This window comes from Apium graveolens, chromosome 1, assembly GCF_009905375.1.
Source record: "Apium graveolens cultivar Ventura chromosome 1, ASM990537v1, whole genome shotgun sequence".
Lineage (NCBI taxonomy): Eukaryota > Viridiplantae > Streptophyta > Magnoliopsida > Apiales > Apiaceae > Apium > Apium graveolens.
Window position 1 is genome coordinate 179,573,625 of NC_133647.1, and position 21,244 is coordinate 179,594,868.

Below are 21,244 nucleotides of genomic sequence, written 5' to 3' on the forward strand. Positions count from 1 at the left end.
ATACTTATACTTTATCACATATAAGCATCCACATATCCACACCAATCATCAGATAATTCACCAAAAATTACATAATAATCATATAAAAATTATTTATTGATAAAAATAATTACACGCGATATCCCGGATATTACAGATATAAAGCCAGGTTAGTGTCCAAGGGCTTTACTCAAACTCATGGCTTGGATTATTTTGAGACCTTTGCCTTAGTTGCAAAAACGGTCACAGTCAGATTGTTGATTGCTATTGCATCCATTCAGACATGGACTATATCTCAACTTGATATCACTAATACCTTCCTTCATGGTGAACTTAATGAAACTGTGTACATGAAGCTTCCCCCTGGTTATCTTGAACCGTCTTTCTTTGCTTCAATTCACAATATTTCAGATCCTGCAAATCTTGTATGTAAACTGATTAAGTCTATCTATGGACTCAGACAGGCTCCTAGGTGCTGGTTTGATAAATTTTCAGCTGCTTTAAAGGTCTTTAATTTCGAATAATCTCATTTGGATAATAATCTATTCACTCTGCATACATCTTCTCAATTTGTAGCTTTACTAGTTTATGTTGATGATATTTTGATCACTTGTAATGATCAAACCTTAATTGCTCAAGTCAAGGCACATCTTGCTTCACACTTCAAAGTAAAGGATTTGGGTGCTCTTAAATACTTTCTGGGAATAGAGGTTGCTCATTCACATGAAGGCATTTATCTACACCAAAGAAAAATATACTCTGGAAATACTGACTGATATTGGCTTACTTGCTGCCAAACCCTCAAAAATTCCAATTGAAATTAATCATCAATTGCAGAATAACTCAAGTCCTTTGTTATATTCCCAAGATGGTTCTATTTACAGGAGACTGGTAGGTCGCCTTCTCTATCTCACAATTACGCGACCTGATATGTCCTATGCCATTCAGGTTCTTTCTCAATTTTTAGCTTCTCCCCGGACAGATCATCTTACTGCTGCCTATAAGGTTGTCAGATATCTAAAAAACTCTCCAAGTCAAGGTTTACTTATGGATTCTCACTCTTCAGTTCAATTGAGTGCTTATTGTGACTCTGATTGGGGAAGTTGTAAAGAAACACGACACTCTCTGACCGGTTATTGTATCAAACTGGGTTATTCTCTGATCTTCTGGAAGTGTAAAAAACAACACACTGCTTTTCAGTCCTCAGCTGAGGCTGAATATCGAAGTATGGCCGACACATGCTGTGAAATTGTCCGGCTTCTTGCATTATTCAAGGTATTTGGTTTCTACAATGTTACTCCTGTCACATTTTTTGTGATAGTAAATCAGCCATTTACATTGCCTCTAACTCTGTATTTCATGAACGTCACCTAGTTTCAAGAAAAGATCAAACTTAATATCATTAAACCAATGCATATTGCCACTAACCTTCAGCCGGCTGATATGTTCACCAAGGATCTTACTTCTCACTCGTTACAGTTCTTTTGCGGCAAGTTAGGAGTTTGTAATCTCTTTCTCACTCCTAACTTGAGTGGGGATGTTGTGGATACTACTGATTCATCCAACTCAGCAGATAAGACAACAAAGAAGCTGGCAAAGAATGCTGAGCTGGACAACTCCAACCTACAGGCTAAGGCGACACCAAATTCAGTTACTGCAACTTGCAGACTGTTAGATCTAGAATATTCTAATAAGCCTATATCGATAGGATAACTGTCATATTAGTTTTCTAGATAAGTTAGTTTTCTATGTTCAGTATACAAAAACAATACATCTTTCTCCATCACTATATACATCTTCTTCAATATTATTTTCTGCAATATTATTGAGTTTTAGATATCCATATTGATTATAACAAATACATTCTTTAATTAATATATACATGTCTATATTTTTCTTATGAATATTGCAGTCTTAATCCAATTCCAATTCATTTACCTTTACATTTTCCTAAATTCATCTTTTAGGACAACCATATCATGGCTTGAGGTCATCATAAGAAAATTCGATTCATATATGGGCCAAAGTCGATGATCTCCGGTTCACTATTGGTGGCAAGTATTACATTTGGGCTCTCTCCGGATCGAAAATTTGAGGGGGGGCTTGGGTTATTAATTGAAATGGGAAACATGAACATGAAATGGGAATGATAGGGTTGGTATTCAATGGTTAAGTAGAGAATATTTGTGATCGAGGTTCTGATTCTTATTATAAATGAGGTTCTGATTCTTATTAAGCGAACTCATTAATCATGTACCAAATCCCCCCAATGATCATCCAAAAATTTCAAGTTATATTTCCTTGTACATTATTTATACCAAGACCATCACAATAACATTACCGAAATGGAACTCTGTATATTGAATTTTTTAATTTCTAACAAGGTCCTGTGTCTTGGCTCTTCAGTTAAAACAAACGAGATCTTATGTCACCAATTATAATTTGTGATTCTTTTAGGATTATCGTTCATCAAATACCCTTTTTATTTTTGACAAATTCATCAAATACCTTTAGCAATTATTATTGTAATGAAAAAAAACCCATTTGTTGAGTGTGAAGAAATTGGATTTTACTTGGCATAAAAGAAGAAGAAGAAAAATAGGCCCAACCATGTAACTACTTCACCATAGCCACCAGCTTTTAGGTCATGAATGAACTGCTCACAAATTTCATGAGACAGCACTATACAATTACATCAATTTATAACTCACATCACAAGTCCCAACTCCTATCACAAGAAATGTACTAGAGAGAGCGTATAATTCAAAGCATTTCTCAGAAATTATAATAATCTTTCAAAGCATTTTTAATTATTTCAACTCAAACATTTTGAAAAATGAGGAGTCTGTAACATTTTAGTTCCCAATTTTCAAGATTTCGAGTTTGCTAGCAACTCACATTATTACAAATATATTTAAAATTCGAGATCATTTATTTATGTCACATTTCAATATTCTATTACCCGTCCAAAAATATTTAGTTTCAATCTGTTTATAGCTAGTAGCATTATTTTTCGACCGTTGGCACAACGTTCCTATCCTACTCATTTTTAAAATTTGTGGGTCCCATCTCACCCTCTTTACTTACCGTTACCAAACCCTCCATTATCAACCACTTAAACCCTCTACAACATTACACACAACATCTCTGTATCTAAATTCCTACTCAAACTAAACCCTTCATCTCCATTCTGTACTTAAATTCCACAATCTCAATCACCCTTTTCTTGATTTTCCCTCTTTTAATTTTCTTGATTATCTTGAATTTTTCGAGTTTTCTTGATTTTTAAGGCCATGGCACAATTAGCACCAGGGATTTTATTGAAACTTATAGATGGAATGAACAACGGAACAAAGGCAACAAGCGAACATCGAAGCTCGCTATTACAAGTCACTGACATTGTTCCAGCTGATCTTGATGAAAAGGATCTTTGGCCTAAACAAGGCTTTTACATCAAAGTTTCTGACTCTTCTCACTCAATTTATGTGAGTTTGCCTTTTGAGCAAGATGATCTTGTCTTAAGTGATAAAATGCAGCTTGGGCAGTTCATTTATGTCGATAAATTAGAGCCCGGATCGCCTGTTCCGATAGCTAAAGGGGCTAAGCCTCTCCCTGGTAGACACCCTTTGATGGGAACTCCTGAACCCTTAATGGGATTGAGGAGAAAAGGGGAAAAAATTGAGAAGAAAGTTAGTGTTAGTTCGGCTCCGAGACGGAGTTCTTGGGGTACAGGGCAGCGAAAAGAGGATGGTAATTTACGTAATTCTGTTGTTTCTTCGCCATTTTGCTTGAAGCCTGTGCCATTGGATTTTGATCAATGTACACCTGTTAAAGAAAGGCAAAATTCTGTTAAGTTTGCTGGGAATTTTCCGATGTCTCCGATGATTAAAGGGAGAGTTGTGAGAGATGGGAGTTCTAGTGGTGTTAGGGCTTCAGTTGGTGGTGGAGTTTTGTCGAAAATTGGGGAAAAGGAAAGTCCAATGTTGAGAAGAAGCTGTTTTACGCCTTCTAGTTTGAAGTTTCCGAGGAGTAAAAGTGTTTGTGATAGAGAACAAAGGATTTCGAAAAGCCCCTTCAACTCAGCTGTAGGTACATTCTTCCCCTTCGCTTATAATATAGATACTGCATATGTTATTGCTCAATTCTGAATGCTAATGTTAAATTGACTGCTTTATTCTTTGCATAGTCCCTGTTAATTGTTATAGTGTCTTTTGTTTTCTGATGATCTTTGGCAGCTTTGAATTTCTTCCTAGTTTTTTCTCATAATTTGAACTTATCTGAGTAACTTTAAGTCTTCACATTAAATTGTATGTTTGGTTCAGTTCTCCACCTTAACGACAGAAAAAAGGATTGATCAAATTCTATTGAGTCTGACTCATAGTGATCATTTATCAAAGAATGACTCTGGCTATCAAATGATTGAACAACCGGGAGCAATTTACTTACGACACTTAGTTGACATTCATAAAAAGTATCTAATGAATTATGAGTTCAATACATCCTGTTTAGCAGAAAGACGGATATTCCTTGCTCATTATCAGACAATCACTTATTCACAAACCTCGTGTGGGGCTAATAGTTTTCATTTCCCATCTCATGGAAAACCCTTTTCGCTCCACTTAGCCTTATCCCCCTCTAGGGGTATTTTAGTGATAGGTTCTATAGGAACTGGATGATCCTATTTGGTCAAATACCTAGCGACAAACTCCCATGTTCCTTTCATTACGGTATTTCTGAACAAGTTCCTGGATAATCTTAGTGAGGATATTGATGCTAGTGAGGATATTGATGCTAGTGACGATATCGATCGTGACCTTCATACGGAGCTGGAACTGCTAACTATGGATATGATGTCGGAAAAAGACCGATTTTATATCACCCTTCAATTCGAATTAGCAAAAACAATGTCTCCTTGCATAATATGGATTCCAAACATTCATGATCTGGATGTGAATGAGTCGAATTACTTCTCCCTCGGTCTATTAGTGAACCATCTCTCCAGGGATTGTGAAAGGTGTTCCACTAGAAATATTCTTGTTATTGCTTCAAATCATATTCCCCAAAAAGTGGATCCCGCTCTAATAGCTCCGAATAAATTAAATACGTGCATTAAGATACGAAGGCTTCTTATTCCACAACAACGAAAGCACTTTTTCACCCTTTCATATACTAGGGGATTTCGCTTGGAAAATAAAATGTTCCATACTAATGGATTCGGGTCCATAACCATGGGTTCCAATGCACGAGATCTTGTAGCACTTACCAATGAGGCCTTGTCGATTAGTATTACACAGAAGAAATCAATTATAGACACTAATACAATTAGATCCGCTTTTCATAGACAAACTTGGGATTTGCGATCCCAGGTAAGATCGGTTCAGGATCATGGGATCCTTTTCTATCAGATAGGAAGGGCTGTAGCACAAAATGTACTTCTAAGTAATTGCCCCATAGATCCTATATCTATCTATATTAAGAAGAAATCATGTAACGAAGGGGATTCCTATTTGTAACTTTAAGTCTTCACATTAAATTGTATGTTTGGTCTGGTTATGCTTGACCTTGAATTACATTGTATAGGAAAAGAAAAGTTTCACACCACCCCCGAGTTTACGCAGTTCCAGAACAGTAGCCGCAGAGAATGGAGCTGCAAATGCACAGCAACAATCAAACACAAAAGTGGATTCTCAAACACTGTCTCAGTGTGTTGATTCAGAACCAATTGATAGCGCTTCGTCGATTAATTTGCCAGGAAAACTTAGTACACTTGGCAAGGTTCACTTTTTTTCATTTCCTGATCTAATTCAAGTTTTTATTAGCACATTCATCATTTGATGCTTATCTTTTAATGTGTATGTTATAGGAAGCTGTACAACAAAGGGAAACAGCACAAAAGATTGCCCTCCAAGCTCTTAGAGATGCCTCAGCCACTGAAAATCTTGTTAGATCTCTCAGGTATATACTTGTTAATCCTCCTTCCGTGTCGCGCTAACTATGTGATTCTTACCTTTAGTATTAAAGCCTGAGAGACAATTTTGTGATTCCATGTAGGTCCCTGTCAAAATTGACTAAATCAGCCAAAGTAGATGCTCCAGCAAATTGTTTTGATCAGTTCCTTGAATTCCACAACCAAATTGTGCAAGCAGTAGCCGAGATGGTGTCCATTCAAGGAGCTTCTGAAATGACATCTTACAATCCAACCTGTGAACAAACCAAGAAAGTGGCAAGACATACGGAACAAGACTCTCCAATCTCGAATCATAACCAAGACTCCGACACAACTGCATTGTCTAAGAGAAGAACTGCACTGTACAAATCTATAGCATCGTTTCCTGAAAGAATGGATCAGAGGACTATTTTGGGAAAGCACACGAGATCAGACAAAAAAGGAGCCACCATTTCGACGAATGAGAACGATGAAAACAAGAAACCAACTGCTTGTAGCAGCAGTCTGAGCAGTACAATTAAATTAGGGAAGCAAATTGAAACTGAAGCTGGAAACTGGTTCATGGAATTCCTTGACAAAACAATGGAAAAGGGTGTGAAAAAATCGAAAGGGAAAGCCGAAGTGGATGCTCGAAAAATTCCTCAGTCACTTCTTCTCAAGGTTATAAACTGGGTAGAAGTGGAACAAAGTGACTCTACTAAAAGGCCAGTGCATCCTAGAGCAGCACAAATAGCAAGGAAGTTAAGAATTAAGATGAAGAATCCTTGAAATTTTAAAATCAGCACATTATTTTTAAGCTCATTTTATTAAATAGTATTGTTTAATAGATTTAGATGAGTTGTGAGATGATTGTTTGTGATTGAATTCGAAATCATAGTTGAGCTTTAGGCAATTGTGCTTTTGTATCAGAAATGATAAATGTGCTAGTTTGTGCTTATATATAACACTTCACATCTACTCTTATTGTGCTCAATAATTTACACCAACATATTGTTGAATCCTAACATATTTCTATGTGCTCAATAATTTGATTCTGCAATTAAATTTGCTATCTGAAAAAAAAAACAAGAGCTAGGAAAAAGAATTAGCCAAATACAGAGCTAGGAAAGTTTTGTCAATAATTGTGGTCGTCTTTTACGCAATATGATGTTACTGAAAAAACATAACATATAACTTGTAACATGCACTCACTCTGGAACATACAGTCAATTAGAAATAGCAAGATTCAGAGACGACTCATCAGCCAGCCCTGCTTAGTTCCCTAAAGGGAGGGATAGTCTCCATCGTGAAGAACATGAGGCGAGGAAACATCGCATGATCATAGAAGACGACAACTGAACTATCACATTAAGACTTAGTATGGCTGTAGTAAGAAAGAAGCTGCATTCCTCATGCTTGATTCATCCATAGCAAAATCCAACTGGGCAGCATTCCAAATATTATTGCTCACTGAATGCTAATGCTGACTGACTACTGTAGGGTTTAGGCACAGCTTAGGATCTTGTTCTGTGCATACTTACTCTTATAGTATCTTCTGTGTTGCGATGATTATTGGCAGCTCTGCAGTTTTTCCTTGATTTTCTTCTTCTTACATTTTTAACTTATCTAACACTTGTCAAGTACAAGTTGTTCAACATGAGTTTTTATATAATCATGCTGAGCTCTGTAATTTACTGCAAACATTATGCAAAATTTTCCACTACTTAAGTCATAGGTTTATACAAAAAGGATCCAGGAAACAATGTTCATAGAATAGGAAACTAGACTGTTTAATCATGCTTGATTCATCCATAGCAAAATCCAACTGGGCAGCATTCCAAATATTATTGCTCACTGAATGCTAATGCTGACTGACTACTGTAGGGTTTAGGCACAGCTTAGGATCTTGTTCTGTGCATACTTACTCTTATAGTATCTTCTGTGTTGCGATGATTATTGGCAGCTCTGCAGTTTTTCCTTGATTTTCTTCTTCTTACATTTTTAACTTATCTAACACTTGTCAAGTACAAGTTGTTCAACATGAGTTTTTATATAATCATGCTGAGCTCTGTAATTTACTGCAAAGTATTGTTTAGGCAGTATCAAAACATTATGCAAAATTTTCCACTACTTAAGTCATAGGTTTATACAAAAAGGATCCAGGAAACAATGTTCATAGAATAGGAAACTAGACTGTTTAATCAAAATATTCATAAACCTTTAAACAAAATGAGCAATGGCATATAGTCAACTTCATAAATTCAATACATATAATCATGTAATTAACATATATTCAACTACATAAATCAGGTTAATTCAAAATGAGAAAATTTAAAATTAATTTGAATAATTATAGAATTAATGTCAATTTCAAGTAATGCTTCGGATTCCGGAACAAGTCCAATGCAATATTATCTTTGGTGCCATTATTATATTAGTTCCAGTTTGACTCACGCATCGGATAAACTTTCCCTTATAATTTTAGCTCACTCAACAGTTTTGCATATCTTTCAAAATGAGAAGACAGTGTTTGTTGTAGTTTAAACGCTTCATATTGGGTTGTCAAGATATCTATTCTGTTTTCCTTGAGTTCAGTGGTACCTTCTATTAACAGCTCAATAGTTTCCCACATTTCCTTTGCACTGTTATCTCGTAAAAGTTACTGACTCATATCTTTATCGGCCGATTCCACTATTATGAGTTGAAAGTTTGTGTCTAGATTTATCAGCTCCCTGTCAGTATCCGTATATTTTGACGGATCCCTGGTAGTGGATGTAGAAGGAATTCTAGCATCGGTTGTAATATCTCAGATATTGCGTGTAATTATTTTATCAATAAATGATTATTACATGATTATTATGTGATTTCTGGTGAATTATTTGTTGATTGATATTAATATTTGGATGTTTATATATGATAAGATATGAGTATGTTAATTTTATTATGTCCAGAATAAAATAGAGATAATTATGACATCTTTCTGGTAATTTTTGGATCGTTATATGATTTATAAATGATTTATGAATTTATTAATTATTTTTTGAATAATTACCGGGAATCGTCCAACCTCGACCGTTTTTACATTTTTACAACTCGAAACTTTTCGGAAAACTCCTTATTAACCTAATCTGGTTATTCTGAACATTTTCCGTGTTTTAACTTTTTCAATCCGGATTACGGTTTGGCCCGTACGCTTCCCGGCGTACAATTTTCGATAGGATAATCGTTTTGATAAATCAACAAAATCCGTGTTCTCGAAAGACGAGATATTATTAAATTATTTTCGTATAAAGTGTTTTATAAGAAGTCCGATTTGGATAATTATCCAATACGGGTATCAAAATGGATCATTTTTGCAGTTATTTAGCGGCTAAGCAACTAATTTATCGATCCAATACGATCCAACACGAACCAATATTTCAGAAATATAAATAACCCTTTTCTTATTTCATTTTATTCGTATAATCATAATCAATCAGTAAAAATATAGAATTTACAGAGAAAACCCTAATTATTCGTTACGTTCTTGAAAATAAAACGCACAAACGAAGGCGTTATCGAACTCCAATTCAGGCGTGTCATATATCAAATCGAAACTCTCGAAAAGATCTTTCTGAATCAACCATCCATTTTTGTGCATAAATCAAGGTATTTATCTTATTTATTTATTTTAATTCGAATTATTTAATGATTAAAATAGGAATTTTTGTTCTTGATTTTGTTGATATGATTTGATGGCATAATCATGTAGATCTTTTCTTCCTGGTCATTTTGGCATATTATATGTCAAATTTGGAGTTCAATAACATGTAGAAAATAATGTTTGATTCTGGGTAGAAACAAATTATACCAACGTATAATTTGGTTTTAATGGTTTGAATGTTCTTAATTCGAAATTGGGGGTTTCAGTTATGGTGATTCTGGGTTGAAACAAATTAAACCAACGTTTGGATCGTGCAAAAAGGAAGTGATTCACATATTTGGTTTTGATTTTTAACCCCTGGATGGGTTTTGCCGGAAAACAGTACCCCACCGGAGATGAAAAACTTCAACTGCGTTTTCCGGCTTGTCTAGGGATCAATTATGAATTTTATTGATATGATGGTGTTCCTGGCAAGTAGAACCATCGATCTGCACCGTTCAGTGTTGTTCTGGGCAAGAAAAGCCGACTGGCCGCGAACTCCGGCCGGCGAGTGGAGGGGGTGACTATAACAATTACAGTTTAGCCCCTGGTTATTGTAAAACTTGCATTTTTAATATTTCGGTTTCAAAAACTTGTAAAAATCAAGATTTACGTTTTAAAATATTTAAAAACTTGATTTTTGTTTTATTAATTTCAGAAAATGTATTTTCTTTTTTTATAATATTTTCAGAAATTAAATTTTAATTATTTAAAATTCAAAAAAAAAAATAATTTTTAATTTAAAAATAAGTATTAATTATTTAATTAATTAATATTAGTTGGTAATTAATTATTTAATTATTTAATTAATTTAATATTAATTGATTAATTAATTTAATTAGTTAGTAATTAATTTTAATTGATTATTTAATTAGATTTAATTACTTATTTGGATTTAAAAATTCTGAAAAATAATTTCGAGCTTTTAAATATTATTTAAATTATTTTCAAAACTCGACAATTATCATTAAATCATTTTAAAGTCAGATTCGGGCGTTCGAACTCTTTTATTTAATTATAAAACGATTCGGAGACCCGTTTAAATTCATAAAAATATTCAAAACTTCATATTAAATACTTGGAAAATCATTTTAACCCCGAATCTTCTTTGAATAATTATTTTAATTGAATATCTTACGTGCTACGTGTTATATGTGATCTGATTGGTATATAATATGACTGTATGTGCATTGTTTGACGGTTTTTATCATAACTTTCAATCTGTACTCCAGATTTGGGTGAAACGAATGGTAGATGAAAGCTTATGTCGTCTATGTGATAATTAAAATGATATGAGATTGAGTATTGATAGATACTTATGATGCCTAGCAGAGTAAGCGAGGCATAGAAAAGAAAGTCAGTGATCAGTAAATAGAACTGAAGCGTAAAAAAGAAAGCTAGTGATCAATAAATAGAATCAAGGCATAGAAAAAGAAGGAAAGTGGTTGATGAGTAGAACTGTTATATGAGTATAAGTAAAGTTGGAAATCATCTGTGATAAGCCAAGTACTTCTGAACCTTCTTCAAAATACATTGCAAATATTTTTGAATTTTCTCATAACATGTTGCTAGTATTCAAAATAAGTCTTGTTTTATATTGCAAGGGCTTTAAACTATTCAACCTTGAACCCCGATCATATCATTGAACTTGTGTTGTAAGCTTTATTTCTTTTAAACCACCAACGGTTGATTTTCCAGATTCTAAACCATATAAATACAATACTACTCTACAAATACATACACACCATAAACCAAGTATTGCAACAAAATTTCTTGAGCATATAGAAACTTATATACCCTGGAATACCCCATGATATCAAAGATCTATACCCTGTATTATCATTGAACCATTGTTCATCTAATACTTGATTCTTCATCAGGCTTACAGTCATTCTTCATATTTATACCTTGATATACCCTGGTGATACCTATGAAATATTTTATGCTCTGAGATAAATATTTTATCAATGTTAATTATGATTCTTTTTTTTTACTGAATTACAATGGTTATCATATTAAATCATTTTAGAATTGGATGATTTTATAAATGTGGACCAGATTCGTGGTCAAATTAGGCCAATGCGTGCCTTGGATCTAGTATAGAGGGCAGAGCTGTGTGCCTTGCTCGGGGTTAGTGCGTGACTGATCAGCAGCCTAACCTTAGTTTTTAAGAATGAAAGTGAATGTCCAATTCTAATCATTGCTTATCAAGAAACTTGATTCCTATAAATCATTTCAACTGATAATTGTTTAACCTCAGTTATTGCTAATATGACTTGCTGAGCTAGTTAGCTCACTCTTGCAAATCTGTTTATATTATTCTACAGTTGAAAAGGAAATTGTTGGTAACGAGGATTCCCAGTCCAGTGTGCAAGCTAGGATTCTAGGTTAAGTTGGATCGAGCTAGCAGGAGCTTTATATTGTAGATGAGTTATGTAAGATTGTAAGAATGATATCCTTATCAGCTGTAAGTTGAACTAGTTGGGATTCAGTTTAATGTAATAAAAGTTAAAATTGTGGCTTGTTTTCATATTTTAACCTGTTGCGATCCATGGTTGTGTAAAGAAGGGTCAATGCATATAATACCTTATATACAAGTTTATATATTATGTGTGAGTGTTGTGAACCCCAAATTTCTGACCCGGGTTTGGAGGGCGTCACATCGGTAGTGGTAGTCGATTCAACAACCACTTCCATCGGAACATAAGGACCATTCAGTAATATCCCAATATATAATGGATTTGAAGCTTTAATAAATAATATCATCTTTTTCTTTCATAGGTTATAATTTTCTCGATCAAATGGGGAACTTTGATACTTTCAATTCTTTGGTTGTTCATCATCATGACAAAATTAAAATTATTTATAATTCAAAAAATTCAAGATTGAGAATTTTTGAAAATTAAAAAATTTCAAGAACTTTCAAGAACTTGTTTCTTTCTCCAGATCTTGATTTGTATGTCAATCAACAAAATCCGATACCAATTGTTAGTCCCGAAATATCATAGAAGGGGGTTTGAATATGATACATATAATTTTTATTGATTCGTTTCAAATTTTTTGTTAAATATACGGAATCAAAATAGATACAAAATAATTTGAGGAATATATTATTTTATTAATATAAACCTTGAGGTTGCTACACTCTGATCAATCAAATGATTTGTTACAATAAATTCAACAATATAACAGTATGTTTACACGCTACTAAATTGGCCTTCAATGGAGTTTCGTAAAATACAGTTGGGAGATGAGGAAGATAACTGAATGAATTAAAAATCATTCTGCTTCTATTTGTGTAGAATTTCAATTATCTGGATATGTGGCTTGATTTCAACCAAATAATCAAAACAATTTTTTCTGCATCAATGAAATTCACTAACTTATAACCGGCGGCAAAAGGGGAATTATTTACCTTGGTTATCCTCTGACTTGCGCATACAGGGAAAACAGCTTTCCTGTTTGTTTATCTCTTAAGTTGCGAGTACAAGAAATTGTTTTTCATGTTAATCAATCTCCTGAGTTGTGCATAGAAGAAACTTAGTTTGCCTTAGACAAATTACCTTGGTTGCACATACAAGGGAGCACCTGACTTGCGCCCACAATGAAGGGTTTTACCTTAGACTATTTTTTTAACTTGCGACCTCAAGAAGAAATGATTCCCTTAGAAATAATCTTCTAGGTTGCGACCACAAGGGAATTATATTTCTTAGGAAACATTTTGGCTTAAACAATTTTTCAATCTTGAACCCTTTTATATTGTATCACCTTAAAATCTTCTGCATGATCAAATTAATTCTTTTCTGATGTGCTGATACTTGGCACACTGATCTGGTTCAGAAATAACTAGTAATGAATTGATTTAATTCAATCGATTTAGATCATGTCCAATGGGTAAAAACCTTTAGCTAAAAAGGTGTAAAACATTCCAAAAATAATTATTATAGATATTATGTAAAAAATTGTCCTCTCCAATAATATTTTCCCATTAGCTATAATTTTAGCCAATCTATCTATGTTGCTATAATTTTAGCATGTCTATCTATGTTGGCTATATTTGTCAAACATATATAGATCTATTGTGAAATTACACATTATCTATTACCATAATAAAATAAGACATTTTATTTATATTAACTTGAAATAATAGCAACATACTATTTTTAAAAAATAGCCCATTGTTATAGCAAACTCCACCGGAGTAAATCAGCTTACAGGTTCAGCAAATTTTAAATAATCATTATTTTATCTGTTTTAGCCAACCATTTTAGTTAATGCCCGTTAGAGATACTCTTACAATTATGAGCTGATACAACTTTGTTGGACATTCATTGCTTTAACCACTGAACCCCTGATCTTCAATACTTCAAATCAATACATTACATTGACACCAGAAGTATTTTGACATTTTATTGTTCGTGGAGGCTTAAATATATTAATGAACTTCTTTTCATGACCTGTTACGGACTTAGAACATTAATTTTATAGTTTGATTCTTTGTATTTATCCTGTATCCATTTTCAGGGTTCCTGTGCTTCACAATTAATATTATTTATATAATTATGTTTCATGTTGAGTTATATTTCCTCGATTACATCTTACGTTACATTATGCTTTACAGGGTGAAATAAATATTATAAAGATTTTAATGTAGGGTATAATAGTCATATTAATTAAATTGTATATCAAAATTTCTACTGTTGTATTATATATACTTCCTCTGTTTTTATATATTTGTCGTTTGACTGTTGTGCACATAGTTTAAAGTGATTTGACTGTATAGATAAAATAATTATTTTTAAGCAATTTTTTTTCTGAATTTTAGTATAAGTTCTAATTTTAATTCAGAAAAATAAAATTTAAAAATAATTATTTTTAGTAGCCGGTCAAAGCACTGTGAGATATGTGCCAAAAATCAAATGATAACGAAGAAGTATAATAGTTTCGAATTCACTCGTTTTTTACAGGAATAAGAATTATACATACTAGCTTAAATCCCGTGCAATGCACGGGTTCTCGTTAATATTTAAATTGTTTATTTATTCTGTAATATTATAATTTAAAATTATTTATTTAAATATATAATAATATTAAATTTATAAAAAAATAATAGGATAACTTGTGGTCGTAATTTAGTAAAATATGTATACTATATATAGTAGTTTAACAATTTAGTAATTCAGCGGATAAATAATACTATTTTTTAATTTTTTAATAATATGATAAGTTATGGTTGTACTGTAGTAGGATAAGTAGACTACGTGTGTAGTAGTTTAATAATTTAGTAGTTTTTTTTCAAAAAGAAAAAATAATAATAATTTAGTAGTTTAACGGATATATAACGAGTGCGAACCCGCTTGTTGGGATTTATTGTCAGCCTAGGCAAAACATACAAAAAGAATTTCGAACATCTGTTTTTAAGTCGCCCAATTGGAGAGGAGATAAAAATGGGATATTTGAGGGAAGTGAAGCAGGTAGAAACCATTCTAGTTTTGTGTTTGGGTGTATTTATACATTATTTTTTATAAATCTTAAAACAGGGCAGTTGTTCTTGTATAATGTTTCATGTAGTTTCAAGGAATCCAGCAATCGAGTTAGCGGGATTCTCATTTGCTTGCGTCGCAAGTCTCATGCCTTTATGGATTATGAATGACAAGAACTACCACCGTGAACCCACACTACCCGATTATCATCTCTCTCGGTGATTTTCCACTCTTATCTGTTCTTTTTATTAATTATGGTGTGTTTGGATTGTTATAGAATTTGATTCTTTATTGTATTTCTTGAAATTATGATTTTTTTTTTAATTTTTGGTTTCGGGTTACTGCATTGCTTGTTTGTCTGCGAGTTTTGGTTTAACGTATAAAAGATCTGAATGAATCCAGAAGTTTAGCGTATAAAAATAAATAAATGTGGGAGGATTAGAAAAGAGGGCATAGTCCATTGTCATGTTTAAATGTATTGGAGAGGGGATACATAACATTTGCATTTTCTACAACTAGTATCTGATTGCCATCGGTTCTAAAGTGGTCAATTTGTATGTAACATGCGGCATTCATTGATTTGGATAACAAAGTAATAACAGAATATGGGAATTATGTGTTGCTCTGTGAAAATTATGGAAGGTTGCTATAGTTTTTTTTTATCTGTTTGTGTAAATGTGTAGCCCAAAGTATTTTATTTGTTTGGTTCCTAATTTATATTTTATAGCATATTACATCTGAACATGATCATACTGTGTTTAATTATGAAGTTTAACATAATTCTATTTGTTTCTGTTTCGAATTTCTCGAAATTCATATATATGTAAGTTGTGATAGTGTATTAGTGTGTGTGTATTTTTATCTATACTGTATTGTAAGAGTATCTAATGTGTTTGAAAATTGAGCTATTTATTACCTCTAATTGTGTAGTTCTTTGTACTTTTTGGTGTTTCTTCGATTTTAAAATGCCCCCCCATTTGAAATCCGTGCTAGCAAGTGAAGTTCTATTTGTACTTTCTACATTGTGTTTTTGAATAATTTAACCATACTTACATATATAGTTGTTTCATTCCTAATGTTTTGGTTTCATCGGGGTGACTGTCTACCAAGAATTCTATGTTAATTAACCGAATGTGTGAATTCCAATTTAATCATGATAGATTGAGAATGAGCAAGCGTTGGTGTTTGTAGTAACTCTGTAACTGTCATACAAGAAAATATGCAACAAGCGGATATGTCTTTTTTAACTTGCTGTCTGAGGGATGTAGCAAAATAATAAATAACAGAGGTTCTTACCTAAACCGGCCTTCAAAGAAAATTTGTAAGCAGGATACTGTACAATGTGATAGATGAACACAAACTAATTTTTTTTGGAGATTTTTCATCAAAGCCTGGAAAGTATCCAGGGGATCAGTTTACTGTTACTGTAAACTAGAAACGCAAGCCTGTTGTGTGGTTGGTAATCGTATCCTCTTTTACCCAAATCACGTGGACTGGTATCCTTTATTATATATATCTATTCATCTTTTCAGCGTGTCTTCCAAATTTAGCCTTTTTTGTGTGAACTTCAAAGTTTTGGAACTGCAGTTTCCTCCTAATCATGGCATCTGTTAAACCGACGTGTCAATTTAGGTTACACTTGCTGTATCATCTCTGATCTATAATTTAGATAAGAATGACAGCTGACAGTTCCATGAATGTACATCTTTCTTCATTTTATTTAATGTTAATATATAGGTGCAGTAATCTTTCTGCAGACATTGTTTATATTGCATTCCATTTAATTTAGAACTTCTTTATTACAGTATAAGTAGGAGCATCTCAGGATGAAGGCTCTTCTTCTTGTTGGAGGATTTCGGTCGAGGATTTGAATCCAAACCCTTATGTTGTGTTCATGTTCATTAAATCAAGCCATTACTCACCCACAAATAGAAATTAGTTTATGTACAACCACGTTATCAAGTCATAGCATAGTATGATACTTTCTAACATTGAATTAAGAATATGTCTAATGACTAGAACATATTTTAACATTAATGCTCCTGTTTTGTATTAATTCAGAACATACTAATGTTTATTTTGTAAAAAAATTCAGCGAAGACCTGGAGATGTTGAACTCAAAGTTAGACCATGAGAACTCCTACCTAAAGCTAGAAGTTAAGATTCTGAGGAAGAAAGTCCGACATCTCGAAAAAGAATCAGCCACTTCTTCCTCCAACAAGGCATGATTTGGTCTGAGATTGAAAATCCCTTTTGCTCTGTATCTGTATTGCCTGTATCCAGAAGAGTTTGGAAGTAGTAGTAAAAAATAACAATCAGTTTCTGTTGATTGTAGTGTTACTCTTTTGGGTGGTAGTACTTTAGTAGTGGCATCAGTAATATAGAACAAGTAACTCACTATGGTGTGCTGGTTTTAGATATTTGCCTGACTGATCAAACAGTTTCTATCAAGCCAATATGCCTGTATGTTAGATTTTAAACTGTTAAGTTTAGTTGCTTAAATTAGCAATTGCATACATGAATTGCAGAGAGATGCCTATCGAATACACACTTCGCTATACTAATCAGATGCAAAATCACCTAGAACCAGATTGTTACCCTATTGTTTTATGACCTAATTCAGATATATAGTTATTGTCAGTGATCATAAGTTATTGTTAAGTACCCGACTGTCTTAACCCGCAATTGCGTTCCTAGTCACCTGTTTGCTGATGTTCTACTAGTGCAATGCTGAGGCCCGATTAAGCAATCAAGAGCGATATATTTATCAAGCCTTCAAAGGAATGACTGGTCTTCCCGCCACTGCAGCTAGAATGCCAATGACCAGTATCAGAGGGATCCTTTCATTAGATCAATTTGCTTGAGGACCGACAGTCCTCCTGTACGGAAGCGCCTTCCAGTTTGTTTTTTTTTTTGAAATCAAACTACTTGCTATTATTCAATTGAATCAACGATCAAAGCATCACAAATACAATCAGGAGGGGTATCAACCCACTCGTTGATGTCTGACATAGCATAAGTAGCCCGTGCTAATTCATGAGCCACTACATTCGCAGACCTCGGAACATAATTCACTAACTTCATCATAGTGCTTAAACAATTCAATACAGTCTAAAACAATCAAGTGAAAAGAGGTAATTCCTTGAGGATTCTTACAAGCTTCTGCAAGTTCTTTCGCATCTGTTTCAAACACGCATCTTCTATAACCAAAGTTTTTAACCCATGATAGAGCTTCCTTTAGTCCAATAGCTTCACCCTCTCTAGGACTATACAAAGCCTGCAGCTTATGATTACGTGCGCGTAGAAACTGACCATATTCATTCCTGATCACCATTCCTGTCCCAGTACTTCTCCATTCCTAAAAGATTGCAGCATCAGTGTTCACCTTTTACCCATCCATGCTGTGGTTTATGCCATCTCCTCGGAATACCGTCTGTGGCGCCTCTAGAACTCCTACTTTCAGCACATTTCTGTTTCCACCCGTGTAACATATTCATTGCCATTTTTTGGACACCAAACTCCATACACTTACCTTATCCCACACCCACTTGTTCCTGCGATTCCATAGGTTCCAACATACCAGCATTATCAATGCAAAGGTATCTCGTGGACATCTCTCTACAAGTTGTTTAATTATCTCTATAATTTGCCCATCATACCCCGTCATGTTAACCTCTCTTATACCCATCTGTGTCCATACCGATTTTTATATATGTATATATATGTATATGTGTATTTTTAGAAGAGTTTTATAAGCCCTGGATCATATGGCTCTGATGCCATGTTGGAAAAACTTAGAGAAAAAAGAAGACACCTACATTTTTTTTGCAGAGAACTTATACTGCTATATTTCTTGTTTTTCTTTTCTTCTTCTAAAACTCAAGGTAAACTAGCCATTATATAAGCTTTACAAACATATTAAAACTAACTATTACTAAAACTAACCACTACTAATTAATGGGTAAATTACATGTCCATAATTTACTCCATAACTCCACTACCCACTACTAAACAATTCTAAAATAATATTTTTCTCTAATAATTAATCTATTGCTAAATATCTAATAATTGAATAAACAAATAATTAATAACTAAATTTAAGATTATTCCAACATTCACCCCCATAATCTTAAATTTACGAAGCACTTTCTCTTCGCCTGTGATGCACTTCTCACCACCATCAATTTTGATGCACTATCTCATCAAAAACACTTTGGAGCACTTTCTCTCCAAAAACACTTTGAAGCACTTTCTCTCCACAACTCTAAAGGAGTGGTTCTCCCTCGATCAATTGTGTCATCCTTTCTTCATCATTCTGAAATCTACAATTCTTTGTCAGATGCCCATATTTTTTACATTTGTAACATTGTGGCTTTCCTTTGTACCAGCAGTCTTTTCCTTCATGTCCCATCTTATGACAATGGTTGCATTGAACTTTGTTACATGTACCTTTTGAGGATGAAGCTTTAGCTAATAGCAGTCCCTCATTTTTTCCTCCAATTTCTTCCTCCCTCATTGATCTCCTTTGGATAATGGAATAGAGATGGAGAAATTGTTTGATGCCATGGAAAATATTAAAGATAATATATATATATGTATATATATGTATATGTGTATTTTTAGAAGAGTTTTATAAGCCCTGGATCATATGGCTCTGATGCCATGTTGGAAAAACTTAGAGAAAAAAGAAGACACCTACATTTTTTTTGCAGAGAACTTATACTGCTATATTTCTTGTTTTTCTTTTCTTCTTCTAAAACTCAAGGTAAACTAGCCATTATATAGGCTTTACAAACATATTAAAACTAACTATTACTAAAACTAACCACTACTAATTAATGGGTAAATTACATGTCCATAATTTACTCCATAACTCCACTACCCACTACTAAACAATTCTAAAATAATATTTTTCTCTAATAATTAATCTATTGCTAAATATCTAATAATTGAATAAACAAATAATTAATAACTAAATTTAAGATTATTCCAACATCTATTACATTAGTGCTTTAGGAGCTAGTGTTGAACCCAGAGATACGTTGCCTAATTGTGAAAATTGGCATAACAAATTACAGAATGCTTTTATTATGATCTATTTCAAGGTGATAAGAGTTAAACAATGCAAAATAACATTAAAAAAAATCGTATGATTAATTCTATTAGTAAGGGAAAACCATAAGACATGCCCTCTAGTACATAAATTTGCTCTGTTATTTGCATAGCACTAAGTAGTAAATCGTGAAACATATATCTTTAGTAACAAGATACATATGATTGCTTAAACTAGTTCTGGAGAAGTCTCACATATTTTTCTGTTTGTTTGAGTAACACGTGCTGCAAGAAGTGCAGCAATTCTGTCGGTAGTTCCAGTAGCACAACCATTTGGTATAAACCACAAGTTCCAGGTTCAAAAGTCCGAAACCTGTGAGGAGAAGTTTGATATTAAAAATAGTAGGACATTTCTTATATATTTATAACAGTAAACAAAGATTAATTAACAAAATAATCCAGTACCAAGTATCACTCAAAGCATACAATTATATTAGCTGCAAGTTGTGCCCAGTACCTCCTGTAATTTGAGAACTAAACCTTTACAAGGATATCCATAATATCAATTCGTATACTGAATTTGAGACATGGAGAAGGATAACTGTTATTGTCGAGACCCACACTAGATCTTGTTCTAGTTGATTCTATAACAAAATGAAAGAAAAGTTCCAGGAGCTAAAACATATGAATATGCCCGAGAAAACTGGATATGAATCAAGCTCAGGGTCATAGCCAATAACTATGTTAAAGATGTATTAATGGTTTTATGATTAACCTGTATGAAAATAGAAAATTGAAAGCAAGAATTAGCCTTCTGCGAAGAAGCCAATCTGCTTGATGTAAAAGACCTGAGGAAAGCTTGTTCCACCGTGATGCAAGCTTAAGAAAGTTTTGATTTGAATAAGCAGTTTTGCAGATCTCTGACCCAAACTCCCAAAGTAGGAATTCTTCAGCTTCCTCTACTTCCATCTTGGAACTTAAGCCTTAGAATATAATACTTGCTATTTTAGTACTGAAAAATGCGGGTCACTTGCATGGCTAGTTCACTTGCAATTAAGCTGTAGATTTTACGGTGTAATGCACCTTGGGGTGGTCTATAGTGGGATAATTACTACTTTTTAA

The 21,244-nt window shown here is 33.4% G+C and overlaps 1 protein-coding gene and 1 long non-coding RNA gene across 2 annotated transcripts; both read left to right on the forward strand.

Annotated features, from left to right (window-relative positions):
- Nucleotides 1–3,085: 3,085 nt before the first annotated feature.
- LOC141672321 (uncharacterized) lies at nt 3,086–6,922 on the forward strand. The gene is made up of 4 exons (XM_074478892.1): nt 3,086–4,064; nt 5,560–5,754; nt 5,843–5,934; nt 6,031–6,922. The coding sequence occupies exons 1-4, from the start codon at nt 3,273–3,275 to the stop codon at nt 6,692–6,694; spliced, it is 1,743 nt and encodes a 580-aa protein (XP_074334993.1). The 5' UTR covers nt 3,086–3,272; the 3' UTR covers nt 6,695–6,922.
- Nucleotides 6,923–14,971: 8,049 nt separating this feature from the next.
- Nucleotides 14,972–17,488, forward strand: LOC141722498 (uncharacterized). The gene is made up of 3 exons (XR_012575520.1): nt 14,972–15,061; nt 15,159–15,288; nt 17,166–17,488. It is a non-coding gene; the product is annotated as an uncharacterized LOC141722498 (long non-coding RNA).
- The last annotated feature ends 3,756 nt before the right edge of the window (nt 17,489–21,244 follow it).

Coding starts and splice junctions, on each gene's coding strand:
- LOC141672321 (XM_074478892.1), top strand. CDS start 3,273: ATGGCACAATTAGCACCAGGGATTTTATTGAAACTTATAGATGGAATG. Junction 4,065..5,559: donor AAAGCCCCTTCAACTCAGCT/GTAGGTACATTC, acceptor TACATTGTATAG/GAAAAGAAAAGTTTCACACC. Junction 5,935..6,030: donor AATCTTGTTAGATCTCTCAG/GTATATACTTGT, acceptor GATTCCATGTAG/GTCCCTGTCAAAATTGACTA.